Source organism: Sebastes umbrosus, chromosome 2 (assembly GCF_015220745.1).
Source record: "Sebastes umbrosus isolate fSebUmb1 chromosome 2, fSebUmb1.pri, whole genome shotgun sequence".
In the NCBI taxonomy this organism is placed as follows: Eukaryota; Metazoa; Chordata; class Actinopteri; order Perciformes; family Sebastidae; genus Sebastes; species Sebastes umbrosus.
The window spans coordinates 26,622,959-26,639,131 of record NC_051270.1 but is presented as its reverse complement, the minus strand read 5'-3'; the positions used below and the strand labels follow the sequence as shown (position 1 = coordinate 26,639,131).

Sequence of the window (16,173 nt, the reverse complement as noted above, 5' to 3'; positions counted from 1 at the left end):
ATGATGATGATCATCTAACTTCCTTTTCCTGTTGGACAACAAATTATAGGTAACTACAATTACTGCCTCGCGGTTGTATGCCTCCACCAACCAGTCAAGTTTGTGTGAAATTGTTATAAATAGCATATCAATTCTTGACTTATGACCAAAACCGTGAGGTCACAGTGACCTTTAGCCTTTTGAAGTGAACGTTTATGCCAAATTTGAAGAAATTCCCTCAAGGCGTTCCTGAGATATCGCGTCCATGAGAAAGGGAGAGACGTTAGGTCACAGTGACCTTGATTTTTGACCTTTGACCACCAAAATGTAGTCAGTTCATCTTTGAGTCCAAATGGATGTTTTTACCAAATATGAAGAAATTCCCTCCAGGCCTTACTGAGATATTGCGTTCACAAGAATCGTACGTACAGACGGATGTACAGACGGATGTACAGACGGACGGACGGACAACCCGAAAACATAATGCCCCTGGCCACAGCTGTCGCCAGCGCGGAAGCATAAAAATTAAGATCAAAACTATGAAAATAACACCAAGTTGTAATAAGCCAGAATTATCCTTTAACGATATGAGCTGATGTCTTGTGTTTGTGAATTAAACGTTTGGTTTGGGTGTTTGACATCACCATGTCTCTCTCTCTCTCTCTCAGTGCCAGAACCTGGGTAAGCTCACCACAGTGCAGATGGGTCACGATAACACGGGGCTCTACGCAAAGTGGCTTGTGGAGTGCGTTGTAGTCCGAAACGAGATCACGGGGCACACTTACAGGTAAGCGTGTCTTTTGAGAGAAATTCACCTACTGTAATTATAGTTTTGACCGCAGGGTTCTCAGATATAATGAACAAAATGTGTGCGTCGTGCAGGTTTCCGTGTGGCCGGTGGTTGGGGAAAGGCGTGGATGACGGCAGTCTGGAGAGGATCCTGGTGGGAGAGCTGATGACCCCCAGCACGGAGAACGATGAGAGGATGTGCCGCACACCCCCGATGCAGCAGTCACCTGGGATGATGAGGAGGTTTGTTACCATCTCGCCAAACAGCAAACCAAGTAAGTTACTCAACTTCACAGTCATCTGTACCAACTCATAATAATAGTGGGATTTAGATTTGTTGTTATATTCTAATGCTTGAAGTCTTGTTCTTAATACCTTCATTGTTAAAAATTAAAACTCAATGACAAATATGTTAAAGAAAAATTCCCTTTGTGTGCTCGTATTGTCTCACAGCATCTTTGTTTGCCTTCTTTCTTCTCATCCAGAGTTAAACACAGGTCAGATCCAGGAGGGAGTGGGAGAGGCCATCAATGGGATCGTGAAGCACTTCCACAAGCCGGAGAAGGAGGTGAGAGACGGCAGTCTAGACGGGCCCCAACATGTACTTCTATTATTCATCACAAATGAAGAAAAGCAGCTTTCTGCTCCGGTGGTCCCCAAGCCCCTCAGTAACTGAGGGCTATGTGGTTTCATTCACATTGTTAAAACATATTAAAGGAGAATTCTTGCTGGTTTTCAGAAGTCGACATTATACTTGATAATTTTTTTCTGACCTAGAGTTATTTTCCTCTGTCTTGAAGGCACTAATATAAAGCACCGACACTGATAATTATTAGTTATTGAGGCACATGAGGTGATAGTTATAATTCAAAGGAGATGCCTATTGTAACGTAACTGTTGATTATAGGTTTTACAAGTCATTCTTTGTGTAGTCAAAGCACAAAGGATTTAAACAGGGAAATCCCCTTCATGCTTTACTCCACCTCTTTACAGTACTGACAGAACAACGTAGGGAGGCTGTTATTAAAGCTGTTATTTTAATGGACATAACTGAAGAACTGTATCTAGAAAGTGCTCCATTTATTTGTCATTTGTGAGAAAACAACGACCTTATTATCAGTTCTAACTTCATGCATTTTCCTGTTGTTTCTGCTCTCCGCAGAGAGGCAGTCTGACCCTTCTCCTCTGTGGGGAGTACGGCCTCGTCTGGGCTCTGGAGCAAGTTTTCACGCACGGTTTCAAATCTCCCCGACTCTTTAAGAATGTCTTCATTTGGGACTTCTTGGGTGAGGACTTAATATCATTACCCCCTTATATTACTTAAGCCCTTAAAGGGATAGTTTGGGTGTTTTGAAGTGGGGTTGTATAAGGTACGTATCCACAGGTAGTGTAATACCTACAATAGATGTAGGCAGTAGGCACGCCCCCAGTTTGGAGAAACAGACAGGAGCACCAGCATCGGAGCAAAGCAATATACTGCTGTGGACGGGGCTGGCAACAAAACATATTTTAGCCACCTAACAGAAAGGCCCACCTGAAAAAATGTATATTAGCTTAAGTGTACGCTATATTTACAATATTTTCACTGCTTTACCTCGCCTTGAGACAGCTATACAGTCTATGTTTCCGACGGGGAACTGAACTAACTGGGTTAGTTTGTTTGTGTTATTGTGTGACTTTTGTTAGTTCGGATTCCCAAAGTTACACAATAACACAAACAAACTAACCGATCGAGGCAGCGGTAGACCAGCAACTCCCGTGTTCTGCGAGGTAAAATTACAGGTCTTTTCAATGGAGTCTGGTGGCTTTGGCGAGAGCACAGATGGATACAACGGCTTCAGTTCCCCGTCAGAAAGGCCGTCTGACAGCAAGGTAAAGCGGTGAAAATATTCTAAATGTAGCGTACACCTAAACGGATATCAATTTCTTTAGGTGAGCCTTTCTTTTAGGTGGCTAAAATACGTTTTGCTGCCGGCCCCGTCCACAGCAGTACATTGCTTTGGTTCTGTGTGGTAACTCCTGTCTGTTTCTCCAAACTGGGACGTGCCGACCGTCCTCAGCTGTAGGTAATACACTGACTATGGACAAGTGCTTCATACAACCCCACTTCAAAACACCCAAACTATCACTTTAAAGTGATATCCCACCCAAAATCTTAATGTTTTGACTATCAAACACTCAAGTACTCCTTCAAACAGACCTTCATATTACTGTGTAATCAATTATTAACCTATTTGTCTTTTAATTATTATAATTTTTTTTGCTTTAACAGAAAAGTCACAAGTGTACTTTGAAAGTGCGGAGCAGCGGGAGGTGGCTCCAGATGAAAACTGGCAAACCAGAGTGCGCCACTTCTGCCGATTCATGCGCGCCATCAACAACACGTCCAGAAACATCGGCAAAGACGGGAAGTTCCAGATGCTCGTCTGTCTGGGTGCAAGGTAGGCCGCAGCACTCGCTAACCTCCCAACGACACACATTTAGATGGAGTGAACATTTTAAACATTTGTTAAAGGAAGTTCAGTCTTCAGCATGGATGCGATGAAAGTTGTGTAGTATTTAAGCTGCAGAGTGACGTTACCCTTCTGAGCGTTCTTAAGACTGGGGGACTTTTAGGCATCAGGTTGGAATGGTGAGTATAGACATGGTTGCTAAGCTACGTACGTAGTCTCTGTATCTACGTCATAACCCCTTAACACACAACCATACATGAAGCTTAAGCCCCAAGGATGCAAATCAATCCTTCCTGCTGAAATGTCTTTGGCTACGACACTCAATCCCTCACAGTTGTAGAAGCTCTGCTCTGTATCTGACCCTTCATCCTGACCTGCAAGGAGCCAAGTGAAAATGATCTCTCCTTTGAGGATTCTTCAAGTATCAGATATTTTATTGGTTTCCTTTAGTTCTTCCTGCTTCTGTGCATTGAGTGTGTGGTGATTTTATCCCTGTCTATTCACGACTCCTCTGTACAAAATAATGGCACTGTAACAATTAGTTAATTAATCCAATATTCAATCACTAGAAAATTAACAACTTTGATAATAGATTAAGTGTTAATGTCTTTTATCAAGAAAAAAAAAAAGCCAAACTTTCAATCGTTCCAGCCTCTCAAATGTGAGCATTTGTAGCTTTTCTCTGTTTCTCATTGTTTTTGACTCTTGGTTGGACAAAAAAAGTAATCTGAAGACATTACCTTGGGCTTTGGGACATTGTGATGACATTTGATAGACAAAACATCAATTAATCAATTAATTGAAAAACATTACAGAATAATCAGTAATGAAAATAATTGTTAATTGCAGCCCTACACATTTTCAACAAGCTCACTCTCTCTCTCTCTCTCCCCTCTCGTCCGCTCTTCAATTTGTACAAACTCTTCGTCCATATACTTTTACTTACATAAATACAGGCGGCCATCGAATTCAAAGACCTCATCCACATTGTTAAAATCATCTAAATGTTCAGCCAAGACATTGAAAATCTTTTAGAAAACACTAAGCTACGCTTTCTGTACTCCAACACAACAAACTCTGCCTGGCTGGCACTCGTGTTTCTACCATGAATGTATTCCACTATTCCACCGTTATCTTACAGCAACACGTCACGTCACCAGATTTCAGAGACTTCTCCTTGAGCGAGACTCTCTCCATAATGTCAGATACTTATAATAATAATCAGAGCCTGGAATGGCAAAAACAAGCACTTTAGAGTGGACGTAAATGACGGTGCCAGCTTGCCCCCATAGCACCATATTGCCGTGAGCGGCGGCCGTCTGCAGTGCTCTCCATCAATACTGGACCAGTTTCAGAAATTGTTGTCACTATTAGTCAGTTAGACACAAAAAGATGGGAAAATAGAGTCCAGGTTGAAAAATACCAAAGTTACCCTTTAAGTTGTTATGTTGACTCCACGTGTGTCTTCTTCTCTCAGGGACCATTTGCTGCATCACTGGATCGCTCTGCTCGCAGACTGTCCAATCACTGCTCAGATGTACGAAGAGGTCGCATTGATGAAGGACCGCTCTTTGGTAAACTCTCTAATTCGAGTACTACAGACTCTGCAGGAGTTCAACATCACCCTGGAGGCTTCGCTTGTTAAAGGTGTTGGTATCTAAAACCAAACCAACTTCCCACCAGTTGTACCTGAGCAGGATGATCACTGGGGACCACTAAAAAGAATAACTGAACCTTTTATATGCAGGAAAAAGACTTGAACAAAGGACATTTTCTGGCTTATATTAAAGCTACTGTTACATTTGCCATATATTAAGTGCAATGAGCCTTTCAAGATATGTTGTTATTTTTATCCTCGATGATGTTGCCATTAGATGTTAAAAATATGTTTTCTATTATGAACCATAATTTTCACATTATTGGCGACTTGTGCTATAATGTTTTATTGAAAGGTAAATATTTTCATTGTTATCGTGAACTGCTGACAATGGCTATATTTAAGGGAAAGTGAGGATCAAAACTGTTAATATATTTTCAGAGAAAAACAGTATTATTTTGTTAAATCAGTCAAGTTGCTTGCTCTGTTGTCAACTCAGATTCCAATGTCATTACGCAGAGCTTAAAGCAAATGATGTAGAAGTATGCTTTATAAGTATGTGTATGACAGGGGGTTTGTAGTGTGGAAAGTGATTCACAAAACGGCTGTTACATTTGGGTCTTTCCTGAGAAATGTACAAATGTGCAGATCTTTTACATGGAATACCTTCAGCAGAGAACATGGTCCTTCTTGCATGTTAATAAGACTGTGGCTTAACCTTGTATCCAGTGATGGACAGTATATTCAGTTGGATAAAGGAAAATATCCCAAGTCTTTGGCTTGTGTTTCACGCACAAATCCTCCAAGAGATGCTTGACCCAGCTTTCTGTGCAAAGTGGATCACAATGAAAGCCTTCATGTAAATACCTCCAACAAGCCCTTTCCCCTACCCTCATCCCAGCCCTGACACTACATCGGCCCTCTTCTCTGAATTTAAACAGTGTGATGATCTGTGTAGACTTCTCCTCGTGATAAAGGATGGTCTCCTGCTTCCCATGTGAGGAGCAAAAAGGACCGCTCTTTCCCACTCCTAATTTTGTCATCATGGTTTCTTGCTATGCAATACCCACAACAGAAAATTCAACCCCCCCTACAAACTCCATACCGCGTCTCTTGAGGTGTTACCAGGGCCCTCCTCCGTTGCATACTTTGAACTTTACTGTGCAGAACAAGAGATTTAATATGTGAAGGACTTCTTTTCCGTGCCAACAACGTCTGGAATGACTGTGTTGTACTCGTCTGTGTACGACCCACACATGAGCATCTTGGGAGATATATATTTTTGTTTTCCAATACTGTTGTACATTTATTGACATAGCTGTGTAATGTAGTGTTTACTAAGTGAGCAACAGTGTACAGTGTAAAAATATATTAAGAATAAAGCATCTGTAATGCGTTAAAGTGGATTTAATTGTGTTAGTGCCAGTTTTTCATTAATTTATTTATATTATCTGCTATATATGCTTTCTCAGCTGGTTTCAGCTTCTTAAAGGTCCCATATTGTGCTCATTTTCAGGATTATACTTGTATCTTGTGTTTCTACTAGAACATGTTTACATGCTGTAATGTTAAAAAAAACACTTTATTTTCCTCATACTGTCTGCCTGAATATACCTGTATTCACGCTCTGTCTGAAACGCTCCGTTTTAGTGCATTTCAACGGAATTGCGTTGCTAGTCAACAGTTTGGGTCCATGTTTACGTCCTGTCAGCTGATGCTATTTACATACACTGCAACAGGAAATAAACTGGGACACATTTAGAATGTTTACGTTTAAAACCGTGTAATGGTCTAAATACTGTATATTTGTGACATCACAAATGGACAGAAATCCTAACGGCTTGTTTCAAACGCACAATTTCTAAATCCGGGCTGTGTGTATTTCTCCGTATATTGAGCGTTTTGATCGTTTAATAGTATTTATACACCACTAAAACCTGCTTTATAATATAAAAGACATGAAAATCTCACTTTTTACTATATGGGACCTTTTAAATGGGAATATTTTCTGCTTTTATTAGTCTTCAATGATGGTAAATCAAAAGACTGTTGGTCAAACAAAACAAGCAATTTAAATATAAATATCCTTGGGAAAGTGTGTTTTTTTTATATTTTCTTACAGACCAAACCATTTATTAGATGATGATAATAATATGTAGATTAATCAATAATGGAAATATTGTTAATTAAAGCCCTAAATTTAATTCAAACTGTTTTGGACAACTTTCTCTCTACTTATTAAAAAACAAAATATCACAATATTTAAAAAAACTTTCACTTTTGTATCAAATATATGAGACAGCAGTGATTTAACTGTATTGTGCTTAGTTTTATTCTCTCCTGAATGTGCTCTCAGCTGAGAAAATGTAAACAAACGCGTTCGCGCCATGTCAAATAAGCTGTTTTTCTTTAAAGCATCAGGCCAGATGGCTTCTGGGATATTGAGTTTGAAAGAACTCTTAACAACTGTGACGGCACAGAGATCTCCCGCTCGTTCACTACGCCTCCCATCATTCATGTTTTCTGACGAGTAGGCAAGGACCGCACCCATTGGTCGAACCCAGGTTCAAACTCAACGGCTGCACTCCTTATATGGTCATAGTCCGTGTTGTTATGCTAATGCTGCTCTAATGGACAGCTGTATGCAGCAGTAGTAGTAAGAGCATGCGCAGTGCGTCACTAGGACTCGGCGAAGATTCAAAGTTTTTGTTCAGTAAGTGCACTTTTATTTATCTAATACAGACACTGCATTAGAGGGATTTGACTGGTGTGTTATGTTTGTGGAGAGACTGATGGTAATGTTTTGTAGTGGTAGTCTAACGTGTGTTTTTCTCCAGTTGTTGCTATGAACGTACAAAGACTAACCGACACGAGAGAGCATGGCGTGCTAACAGCTAGCTAGCATGCTAACATGCTAACGGCTAACAACAATGAGCCGTATTTGGCGCTCTAGCGGGCAAAAGTTTGGATTTAAAGGGAAAGGATGAGTTCATCGCTTCTTTTTTGTTGTATTTTCCTCAAAATATTTGACAACCTACATGAATTACGCCAGGTTGATAGTTGTGTGTTTTTAAGACACAAATAATTGATGGAACAGCCCGGTAGCTTTTTGTTTCTTCACTTCACACAGAGAGAGAGACAGATAGCGCTGCTGCTGACCGCTTCTTGTTTCCAGTGTTTCCCTACAAACAAAACCCTACACTGAACAATGTCTAACATCGACTACTTTCATTGTGTTTGTGCTAGTAACCTCACAAAGTCTGCAAGGTGTTGAGAAGAGTAACATAGCCGCCAGATAACGAGGATTAAACGCTGCGTTGTGTTGTGGTGGGTGTAACGTCTCTGCCGTCTCTAAGGTTACACCGTGCGGAGTGTGGGAAAGTTTGTGAGCCTTCAGTCGTTACCGCGTCAAAATGTAACATTAATCATCCTTTTATGATTTGTTTCTTCAACACATGAGGTTATAACGTTAGAGTAATATCAGTGTTGTCTGTTTTTATGTTGTTTTGGTGTTTAAATTCCTTTAAGATGCTCTGGTTGCTTTCATCAGAGCAGTTATGCCTTTCTAGTTGTTTGTGCTTTGTATATATCTAAAATGTGAGTTTAATACAAGATGAGTTAAATGATGGGTTTAAAAGTGGCTTGGTTGTATGTCTGCGTGTGTTCGTGTGGGACCGCCCCCTTCTCAGTAGTAGAAAGCTGTCTGCAGGCATCCACGGTGCTTATTATTACCGCTCTTTGTTTTCAGATTTTTTGCCATAACACCGACCAAACAAACAGACTATGTTTGGCTTTCACAAGTCAAAGATCTACCGGAGTAACGACGGCTGTTGCATCTGCAAGACCAAGTCCTCCAGTTCACGCTTCACAGACAGCAGCCGATATGAGGAGACCTTCGAGCTGTGTTTTGGGTAAAAGCTCTCATTCATTCATCTATTTCATATTGTGTTAATCTGTGTGTTTTTGCTTGTGTATGAAGAGAAGATTGCATTGATGCATCAGGGTGTTATATTATTTTTTTTATTGGCACAAAAAGTACAATGAAGCAGTACAACTATAAAGAAATCAGTGTTTTACGTGTTTGAAACAGTGTTATCCTAGACCCATATTTCCTAAACCCCCCCCCTGTTCCTGTATGTAGTAATGGAGATAATGTGGTACACACAGAAAGTTTGGCAGTGTACACATGGAATTACATTGAATAATCCCAGAGAAGGGAAAACAAAAATTAAATAAATGAATAAAAGAAATAACAATAATAATAGTAAATAGATCAGAAAGGAGTATATATACCTACACACACACCATATATATATATATATATATATATATATATATATATATATATCGTATATATGTATACATACACATATAAATTGCATCAGGGTGTTAAACTTTAGCAATGACCCTTCATTCATTTTTTTTAAGGCTGTCAGAAGATCGTGTTGGAGACATTTGCAATGCCTGTGTGTTGCTGGTGAAGAGGTGGAAGAAGCTACCTAATGGCTCCAAGAAGAACTGGAACCACGTAAGTGATGTCTGCTCACAGTAGTGAGAATCATATCTGTCAAATTGTCATGTTTATGGCTTTAAATTTTACTTTTGCCTGACCTGACTTTCAGGTGGTGGATGCCAGAGCTGGACCAGGCTTCAAGATGACAAAGCCCAAGAAGATCAAGAACGGTGATGGGAAGAAGAAAAGCAAGCTGAAGAAGCTTCATAAGTTAAAGAGACAAAGTAAGTTGTTTATATATATTAGCTCGTAATTTGCATGTGTTGAGAGATTTGTCTTATGAATAGATTGGAACTAGTCAGACAAGGAATATTTGTTGACTTAAATGCTCAAGAAAAAGTGCCAATATCAAAGTCAAACAAATACATCACTCACTCACTCACTGTGTCAATCTTGGGTTTTTGGTTTGGTTTTCTTCTCAGTCTGATTTAAAAATGAGTGTTTTAGCAACACCTTGTGGCTCTTTGGGTTAGGGCACACACTGTAACTGCAGTGTGAAACAAAGAGCCAGTTTTTAAAAATTAATTGGCAACATTTTTGATGATTGAAAAATTGTTTAATTTTTTTAAGCAAAAAAAAATAAATTAAAAAATGAACTGATTCCAGCCTCTCTAATGTGAATATTTGATGATTTTTTTTCTAGTTTTCTATGATGGTAAACAGAATATGGATAGACAGGAAGGCAATCCAGGCACTCCAAAATACTAAAACAAGTGGCAACGGGGAAGGAAATATGTTAAAAAGCCTTTACTGTAGTGGCTAAATTATTAAAAAAGCCAACATGTTTCGACCACTATAGGTCTTTTTTCAGGGCATTCAACAAACAGACAAAGCGGATGTGGCCTCACCTACAGTATATGGCATCACATGATCACCAGAATCCTACAAAATATTACAAAATATCATGAAGAAATAACGCAGAAACAATATATGTATCTCCATTAATGAAAAATACTCCTAGTTTTTGTAAACAGAATATGTTTGGGTTTTGGACTGTTGGTCAGATAAAACAAGCAGTTTGAATGTGTCAGCCTGGGCTTTAGGAAAGTGCTATGGGCATTTTCATTATTTTCTGACAGTCTGTCTAGAAAAAAAATCAACTGATTAATCAATAATGAGCATATACAGTAATTGGTATTGTTGCCCTAGTTTGAATATAGTGTTTGTTGGCCTACTTTCATTCTACTTTTGTATTTATTAAAAGCTAAATAATTTCCCCAAATATTAGGAATGTTATTGAATTCCCCATCTCAGCATGGTCCCTTTCTGTTTTTAGTAAATCAGTTGAAAAGTTATTAAAACTTTAGTCAAGTATAGTCAGCAATTTACTGAATAAATTTCTGTTTCTTTTGTTTTCCAAGCAGACTCAGATGCCCACAGTAGTACCTCCAGTGTGTCTCCGGCGCAGTCTCCCAGTTACAGCAACCTGTCAGATGATGGCTCAGACATCGAGTCCAAACAAAGACGCCCGACTCCCTCCACTTTCTCATTCCTGGACCGTTCGTACTGGAAAAGGTAAACTACTGCGCTCATTGAACAGCTTTGTGTTTGACAGTGCGACAAGAGAATTTTATTACGCCGTTTTTTTGTCTTTTAATACGATGAATAACTCAAAGAGTCATCTTTCATCTGTTCATTTCCCTTTAGGCAAAAGGTGTGCTGTGGGATTGTCTATAAGGGGCGGTTTGGAGAGGTGATTATTGATCCCCGGCTCTTCAAGCCCTGCTGCAGCTCCAAAAAACAGAAGACACTGGTGTCCACGCAAGTGGCCACACATCTTCCAGACCCACATCTTCCAGACACACTTCCTCCACAACTCCCAGAAGAAATGAAAGAAACCTGGTGATTGCTTTTGTTGAATCCCCCTGTAGGGTTATCCATGGCATCCACCTGGATTTGTCTCCAGTGGCAGACCTCTCATTCCCACTCACCCCACTAGATCAATTTGTTTGATGTTTCCTTTCCATGTAATGTTCCTTTTTTATATGGGTATTTTTTTTTAATCTTTTGTATAGAGTTGATTTTCTTTTTTTATAGAAAGCAAAAAGAAAAAAAAAAACTTGTTATGGGCATTAGTGTTATTTATAGGTTGAGGAAGCAAATTTTGTCAAAGCTCCATTTCTGATTCAGAATTGTTTTAATTTTGTATTAAGTGATCAACGTTTTGTAAATATTTTGTCACCTTTTAATACATATCAAGACTGTTCTATTTTTTTTTTCATAATTTGTCTAATTGTAAATGCATATGAACACCAGCTATTCTAATACCAGCTTTTTTTGTGTATGTTGGAGTGGTTCTTCAACATGTTGCTGCAATGTTTTGTCTTATCTGTTTGTTCCACATGTGCGACTGCGTGAGTCTGTAGGATTTTTAGCACACAAATGGCTATCGGCTACCCCAGGGATCATTAGAACAACTGTTCTCTATGAATTTAATGAGCTTTTTAATGTTTGTATAGATAGGAACGCATAATTTCTCTGACATTTTCACAGTTTAAGCATGCTAGTTTGAAACACTCCATTTGAATTTTCTCCTTAGTTGGTGCACATTGACTCAGATAGATGTGGTTAGACCATGCATGCAGTACATTCTTCTGCCTTTTGGAATGACAAAAGTGATTTCTTTCTTTTGTACAGCCTCCAATGAAATGACAATACATGTTGTAAAGCAAATGTTTTTAAAATGGATTTTGTAAATACAGTCACAATGTTTGGCTCTTGGTACATCAAAACCTTTTTGAATTACAGGAATAGCAAACTACTACTTCTGTAAAAAAAAAAAGTTTTTGTGTGTCTGAAAGGTGTTTAAAACACATGCTTTAAACCAGTTAATAGGTTTTTATCACATTTTCACATCTCAGACTTATTTCTGTAAAGGCGTGCAAAGCTGTAGCCTATGCTCAGTAGAAATATGTGTAAACTGCAGGGAACAGTAGATGTTTAATTGCCGCATCAGTGAGCTGCAATAATCCTTATTTGTTTAATTGCTAATGGCATGCAATGGTCAGAAACAGATCCTACAGGAAACACCTGACCTATGTTTTATGGTTACTAATGCTGTTGGAGAAAATGTGTTTATGATTGCCATTTCTGTAATTTATCTTCAGAAGTAATTGTCAAAGTTCAAACTATGCAGACATTTTGAATGTGATAAGTGCTCTGGGGCTGTCCGTCACTCTCGCTATTACAGTATAAAGTGATGGATCCTTACTCAACCAAATTGGCTTGTAAAAAGCATCCATTATTTCAGCAATAATTTTACATTTTCCTAATCAAAATTCATAATTGTCTCAAAATATGTCTTATGTATGTCATGTAAAAATAATGCTCAGATTGCACAGTTTTAGCCATGGTGCATACTGTCTCTCAAATTAATACTGTAATGACACGGTTGTTGTTTTTTTTGCATTATTGTAACCAATCTCAAACTTCATGAATTGACAGGCAATGCTCTGTAAAGTTGCTTAATATATAAACTTTTCTGCGGCAGGGTAGTTAAATGCTGAACATGTTTTATGATTATTATTAAAAGGAGAAATGCTGCTCCCTTTTAAGCTGGGAAATAAGCTTGTTTTTGTCCTTAGGGAGTTGCCATATTGTTTTTGCGAGGTACATTTTGGGATGTGAGATGTGCCTTAATGAATTACCTGACCTTGTCATGATTCTCATGTAATTTATAATTATTTATTGCAAAATCTTTTTTTTTTAAACTGACATTTTGATAACTGGTGTAGAGCCTTTCAGAAAGTCTTTTTAATTTTGTGCACTTCCTTTGAACATGCAATTTCGATGTTTTTTAATACTTTTTTGTATACTGTACCACAAAGTAGATCTGTATTGTAATAAAAAAAATGAAAAGAAAAAAGTGTGATATTTGTGGGTCATTCCTGTTTTGCAGCAACATTTCTGTCCCCATGCACTACTTGTTACTTACATTTATATATATATTTATATTTAATAATAATACATTGTTTATACAGTATATAGCGCTTTAAAATGTAATCAAAGGCACTTTACATGGTAGCAACAGAAGCAATTTACTCATATTTTCTTTAAGATATGTCAAATATTTATAACAAATCGCTTAAATTATAGATTACGGTCTTTATCACATAAACACAATAATGCACATTAAAAATACCTTTTTACTTTACTGACCTTTTTTTGGTACATATGCTCGATTTTACAATGTATATACAGTATGCATATATATAATATATATATATTATATATATATTATATATACTGTATATACAGTATATATAAAATATTATATATATATGTCCCCAGTGCAAAGTAATCAACTTCTACTGTAAATACTGATTTTTTGAATTATGTTATAGGCCATGTTCTATATATATATATATATATATATATATATATTGTATTTATTTTTTTATTTATTCATTCATTTTTTTTTTTGCTTTTTCATTTACCTGTTAGTAGTTTTCTTGCCTTCCAAAAAAGACTACAATTCCATTGAGACCATTTTCAGGAAGTGACATCATTTCTTTGGAGGGCACTCTAAGGAGTCAAGTAGGGTGAGCATAAACTTTCACTTCTGTCTTTTTTTCTCGATGTTTCATAGTGTAAATCTGTTTGTCACACTCTTAAATTTCCACCCCGTTCAGCTAAATTATGAAGAAAGTTGGTCCCATCAATAAAATGTAAAAAAAAACATATTTGATGTAGTTATTAAAGTTCTGTTAATGTGTAGAAGGGTCGCTAGCTAAATCTGAATCACTCACAGAGCTATGGCCAGGGAATGAAGTTAGCACCTGCCACCTGCCAAATACAGGGTAAATGTTGGCTGTGGCAGGTACAAATTTCAGGTGACCTGCCACCATGGCAGACAGGTTTTCCTTATATTAAGAAATATTATTTAAAAAAAGCAATTCTAAAGCCTAAATTAAATATTGGGTAACACTTCATTTTACAGATCCGCAAATGTCATGGTAATTAGGTGATAATTAGCAAGTAACCTATTTGAAATTTCTTTGGAATTACTGCCAAATTACCCCAAATATTTACCTCAAAATGTATCGAAAATTACTTTATTATAAACATCATTTAATAATTATATTCTGCTATTTCACAATAACTGGTAATTAATTTAATACATTTCCAGGGAAAAAAATACAAAGTTAATTGATTTGTTTTATTCCCATGTCTACTGATAATTAGATAATAATTAGAAAATAGTTTCTTTGAAATGTCTTAATTTTTTTCTTATTAGACAATAAGTCACACAATGGTGAGATTTCTGCCTGATCAGAAGTGTCTTCTATTAGTTTTCCACCTTGGATGAAGAACAGAACACTTCTCAAGCCTAAGGGCCCTATTTTAACCATTAAATATTATTTTAGCATATATATATATTAAATAATGTTTATACTAAAGTAATTTTCGATACATTTTGAGATAAATATTGGGGTAATTTGGCAGTAATCCCAAAGAAATGTCAAATGGTAACTTGCAAATTATCACCTAATTACCATGAAATTTGCAGACCTGTAAAATGAAGTGTTACCAAATATAGTCATGCAATAAGGTTACATGATATATTTCATAATTCTACAGTCTGGTACCACTAAATCAGTGTTTCTTCCTAGATTTCAGAAGTGGCAGACAGAAAAACATGAGTGGCTGGTAGAAATGTTCAGTGACCTGCCACAGTGGCAGGTGAGGAAAAAGGTTCATTTCAGACCCTGGCCAGGATGATGTAGTTCAAAATGTTCCTCCTTTGTTAGCTTCCAATATAAACCAGTTCACACATAAGGATTATTAATTGAGATCCTGAGATTGGCCAATATGTTTTCCTGACAGTTAAACATGTCACTAAACTACTGTCACTGCAAAAATCCATCTTCTCTGAGGCCGACATGTTGCTGCTAGTGATGTTTAAGTCAAGAACGAGTAGGCTCAAAGAGCCGGCTCTTGTAAGTGAACGATGGGAGCCAGCTCCCGTCCGAGAGCCGTGTTTTTTTTTCTTCTCTTAGTTAATTCAAGGCAGAATGATAGGATGATCTTCTCCACGCCAAGGACACTACATGCATTGACTGTGACTGAATGTTGTGTTAATGACGTCCGTGCGACCAATCAGGTGATGACAGACAAGGATCAAACCATCAAGCAGGGAGGGGCGCGCTGACGGTCTACAGGTACAGAGCAGGAAGGAGAGGAGGAGAGAAAGAGAGAGAGGAGTGCGGTGCGCAAATAGCAGACAAGATGAGTGACAGTTGGAAACGAAGCAGCATGTAAAATTACGATATTCTGGAAATTATAAGGTTTAGTATAATTATATTGAATAATTTAAGTGATATATGTGCACACATACTAATCATAGCTCAAAACAGCGCTAAATTTGGCTGAGTTATAAAAGGCAGAGGTGGTAAAACGAAGAGCCGTTTGGGAGCCGAAAGAGCCGGCTCTTCTTGGTGAGCTGAGCCAAATGATCTGGCTCACTAAAAAGAGCTGTAATTCCCATCACTAGTTGGTTTATACCAGGAATGACCCGGATGTCCGCCGGTAGGTGGAGCACCAGAGCCACATAGAGAACATGACGCAGTAATAACGCACACTGACCACAGTGTGGAGGACTTTCTCTGCGTGTCACTGTTGAAATATGTGGTTAACGTTACGCTGTGTATTTTGACATTTGACATTAGCCTACATTAATTTGTGACCCTTAACAGTTGAGACGTCATGTAAAACCTGGAGGCGCCGTTTTGAACTTGTGAGGTAAGTTAGGAGACAGACCTGAGCCCTGTTGAAGACGGTTGAAGACTTCAGTATGTATTAACTTTACCACTTCTATTCTTCTTAAGGAGATTGTTTCCACA

At 38.0% G+C, this 16,173-nt stretch overlaps 2 protein-coding genes across 7 annotated transcripts in view; both read left to right on the top strand.

The window, feature by feature from the left end:
* Window positions 1-6,224, top strand: part of dennd5a (DENN/MADD domain containing 5A) — a 38,054-nt gene extending 31,830 nt beyond the window's left edge. For 2 of the 3 annotated variants that reach the window (XM_037746475.1, XM_037746470.1), the window contains 6 exons: window positions 648-766; window positions 862-1,043; window positions 1,254-1,336; window positions 1,931-2,054; window positions 3,041-3,209; window positions 4,699-6,224. In XM_037746475.1, coding sequence (XP_037602403.1) covers window positions 648-766; window positions 862-1,043; window positions 1,254-1,336; window positions 1,931-2,054; window positions 3,041-3,209; window positions 4,699-4,882 — 861 coding nt within the window. In that variant the 3' untranslated portion in view covers window positions 4,883-6,224. The remainder of the gene's footprint in view (window positions 1-647; window positions 767-861; window positions 1,044-1,253; window positions 1,337-1,930; window positions 2,055-3,040; window positions 3,210-4,698) is intronic. The other variant, XM_037746471.1, reaches the window with a different exon arrangement.
* Window positions 6,225-7,373: 1,149 nt separating this feature from the next.
* sinhcafl (SIN3-HDAC complex associated factor, like) lies at window positions 7,374-12,885 on the top strand. 4 transcript variants are annotated; one of them, XM_037746549.1, is made up of 6 exons: window positions 7,374-7,531; window positions 8,567-8,729; window positions 9,247-9,346; window positions 9,441-9,555; window positions 10,696-10,846; window positions 10,979-12,885. In XM_037746549.1, the coding sequence occupies exons 2-6, from the start codon at window positions 8,602-8,604 to the stop codon at window positions 11,175-11,177; spliced, it is 693 nt and encodes a 230-aa protein (XP_037602477.1). In that variant the 5' UTR covers window positions 7,374-7,531; window positions 8,567-8,601; the 3' UTR covers window positions 11,178-12,885. The 4 variants fall into 4 exon arrangements, with proteins under 4 accessions (XP_037602477.1, XP_037602452.1, XP_037602470.1 ...); XM_037746524.1 differs by having other exon boundaries at window positions 10,693-10,846; XM_037746542.1 differs by lacking the exon at window positions 7,374-7,531 and adding an exon at window positions 7,590-7,613 and having other exon boundaries at window positions 10,693-10,846.
* Window positions 12,886-16,173: the final 3,288 nt, after the last annotated feature.

Coding starts and splice junctions, on each gene's coding strand:
- sinhcafl (XM_037746524.1), top strand. CDS start 8,602: ATGTTTGGCTTTCACAAGTCAAAGATCTACCGGAGTAACGACGGCTGT. Junction 8,730..9,246: donor ACCTTCGAGCTGTGTTTTGG/GTAAAAGCTCTC, acceptor ATTTTTTTTAAG/GCTGTCAGAAGATCGTGTTG. Junction 10,847..10,978: donor GACCGTTCGTACTGGAAAAG/GTAAACTACTGC, acceptor ATTTCCCTTTAG/GCAAAAGGTGTGCTGTGGGA.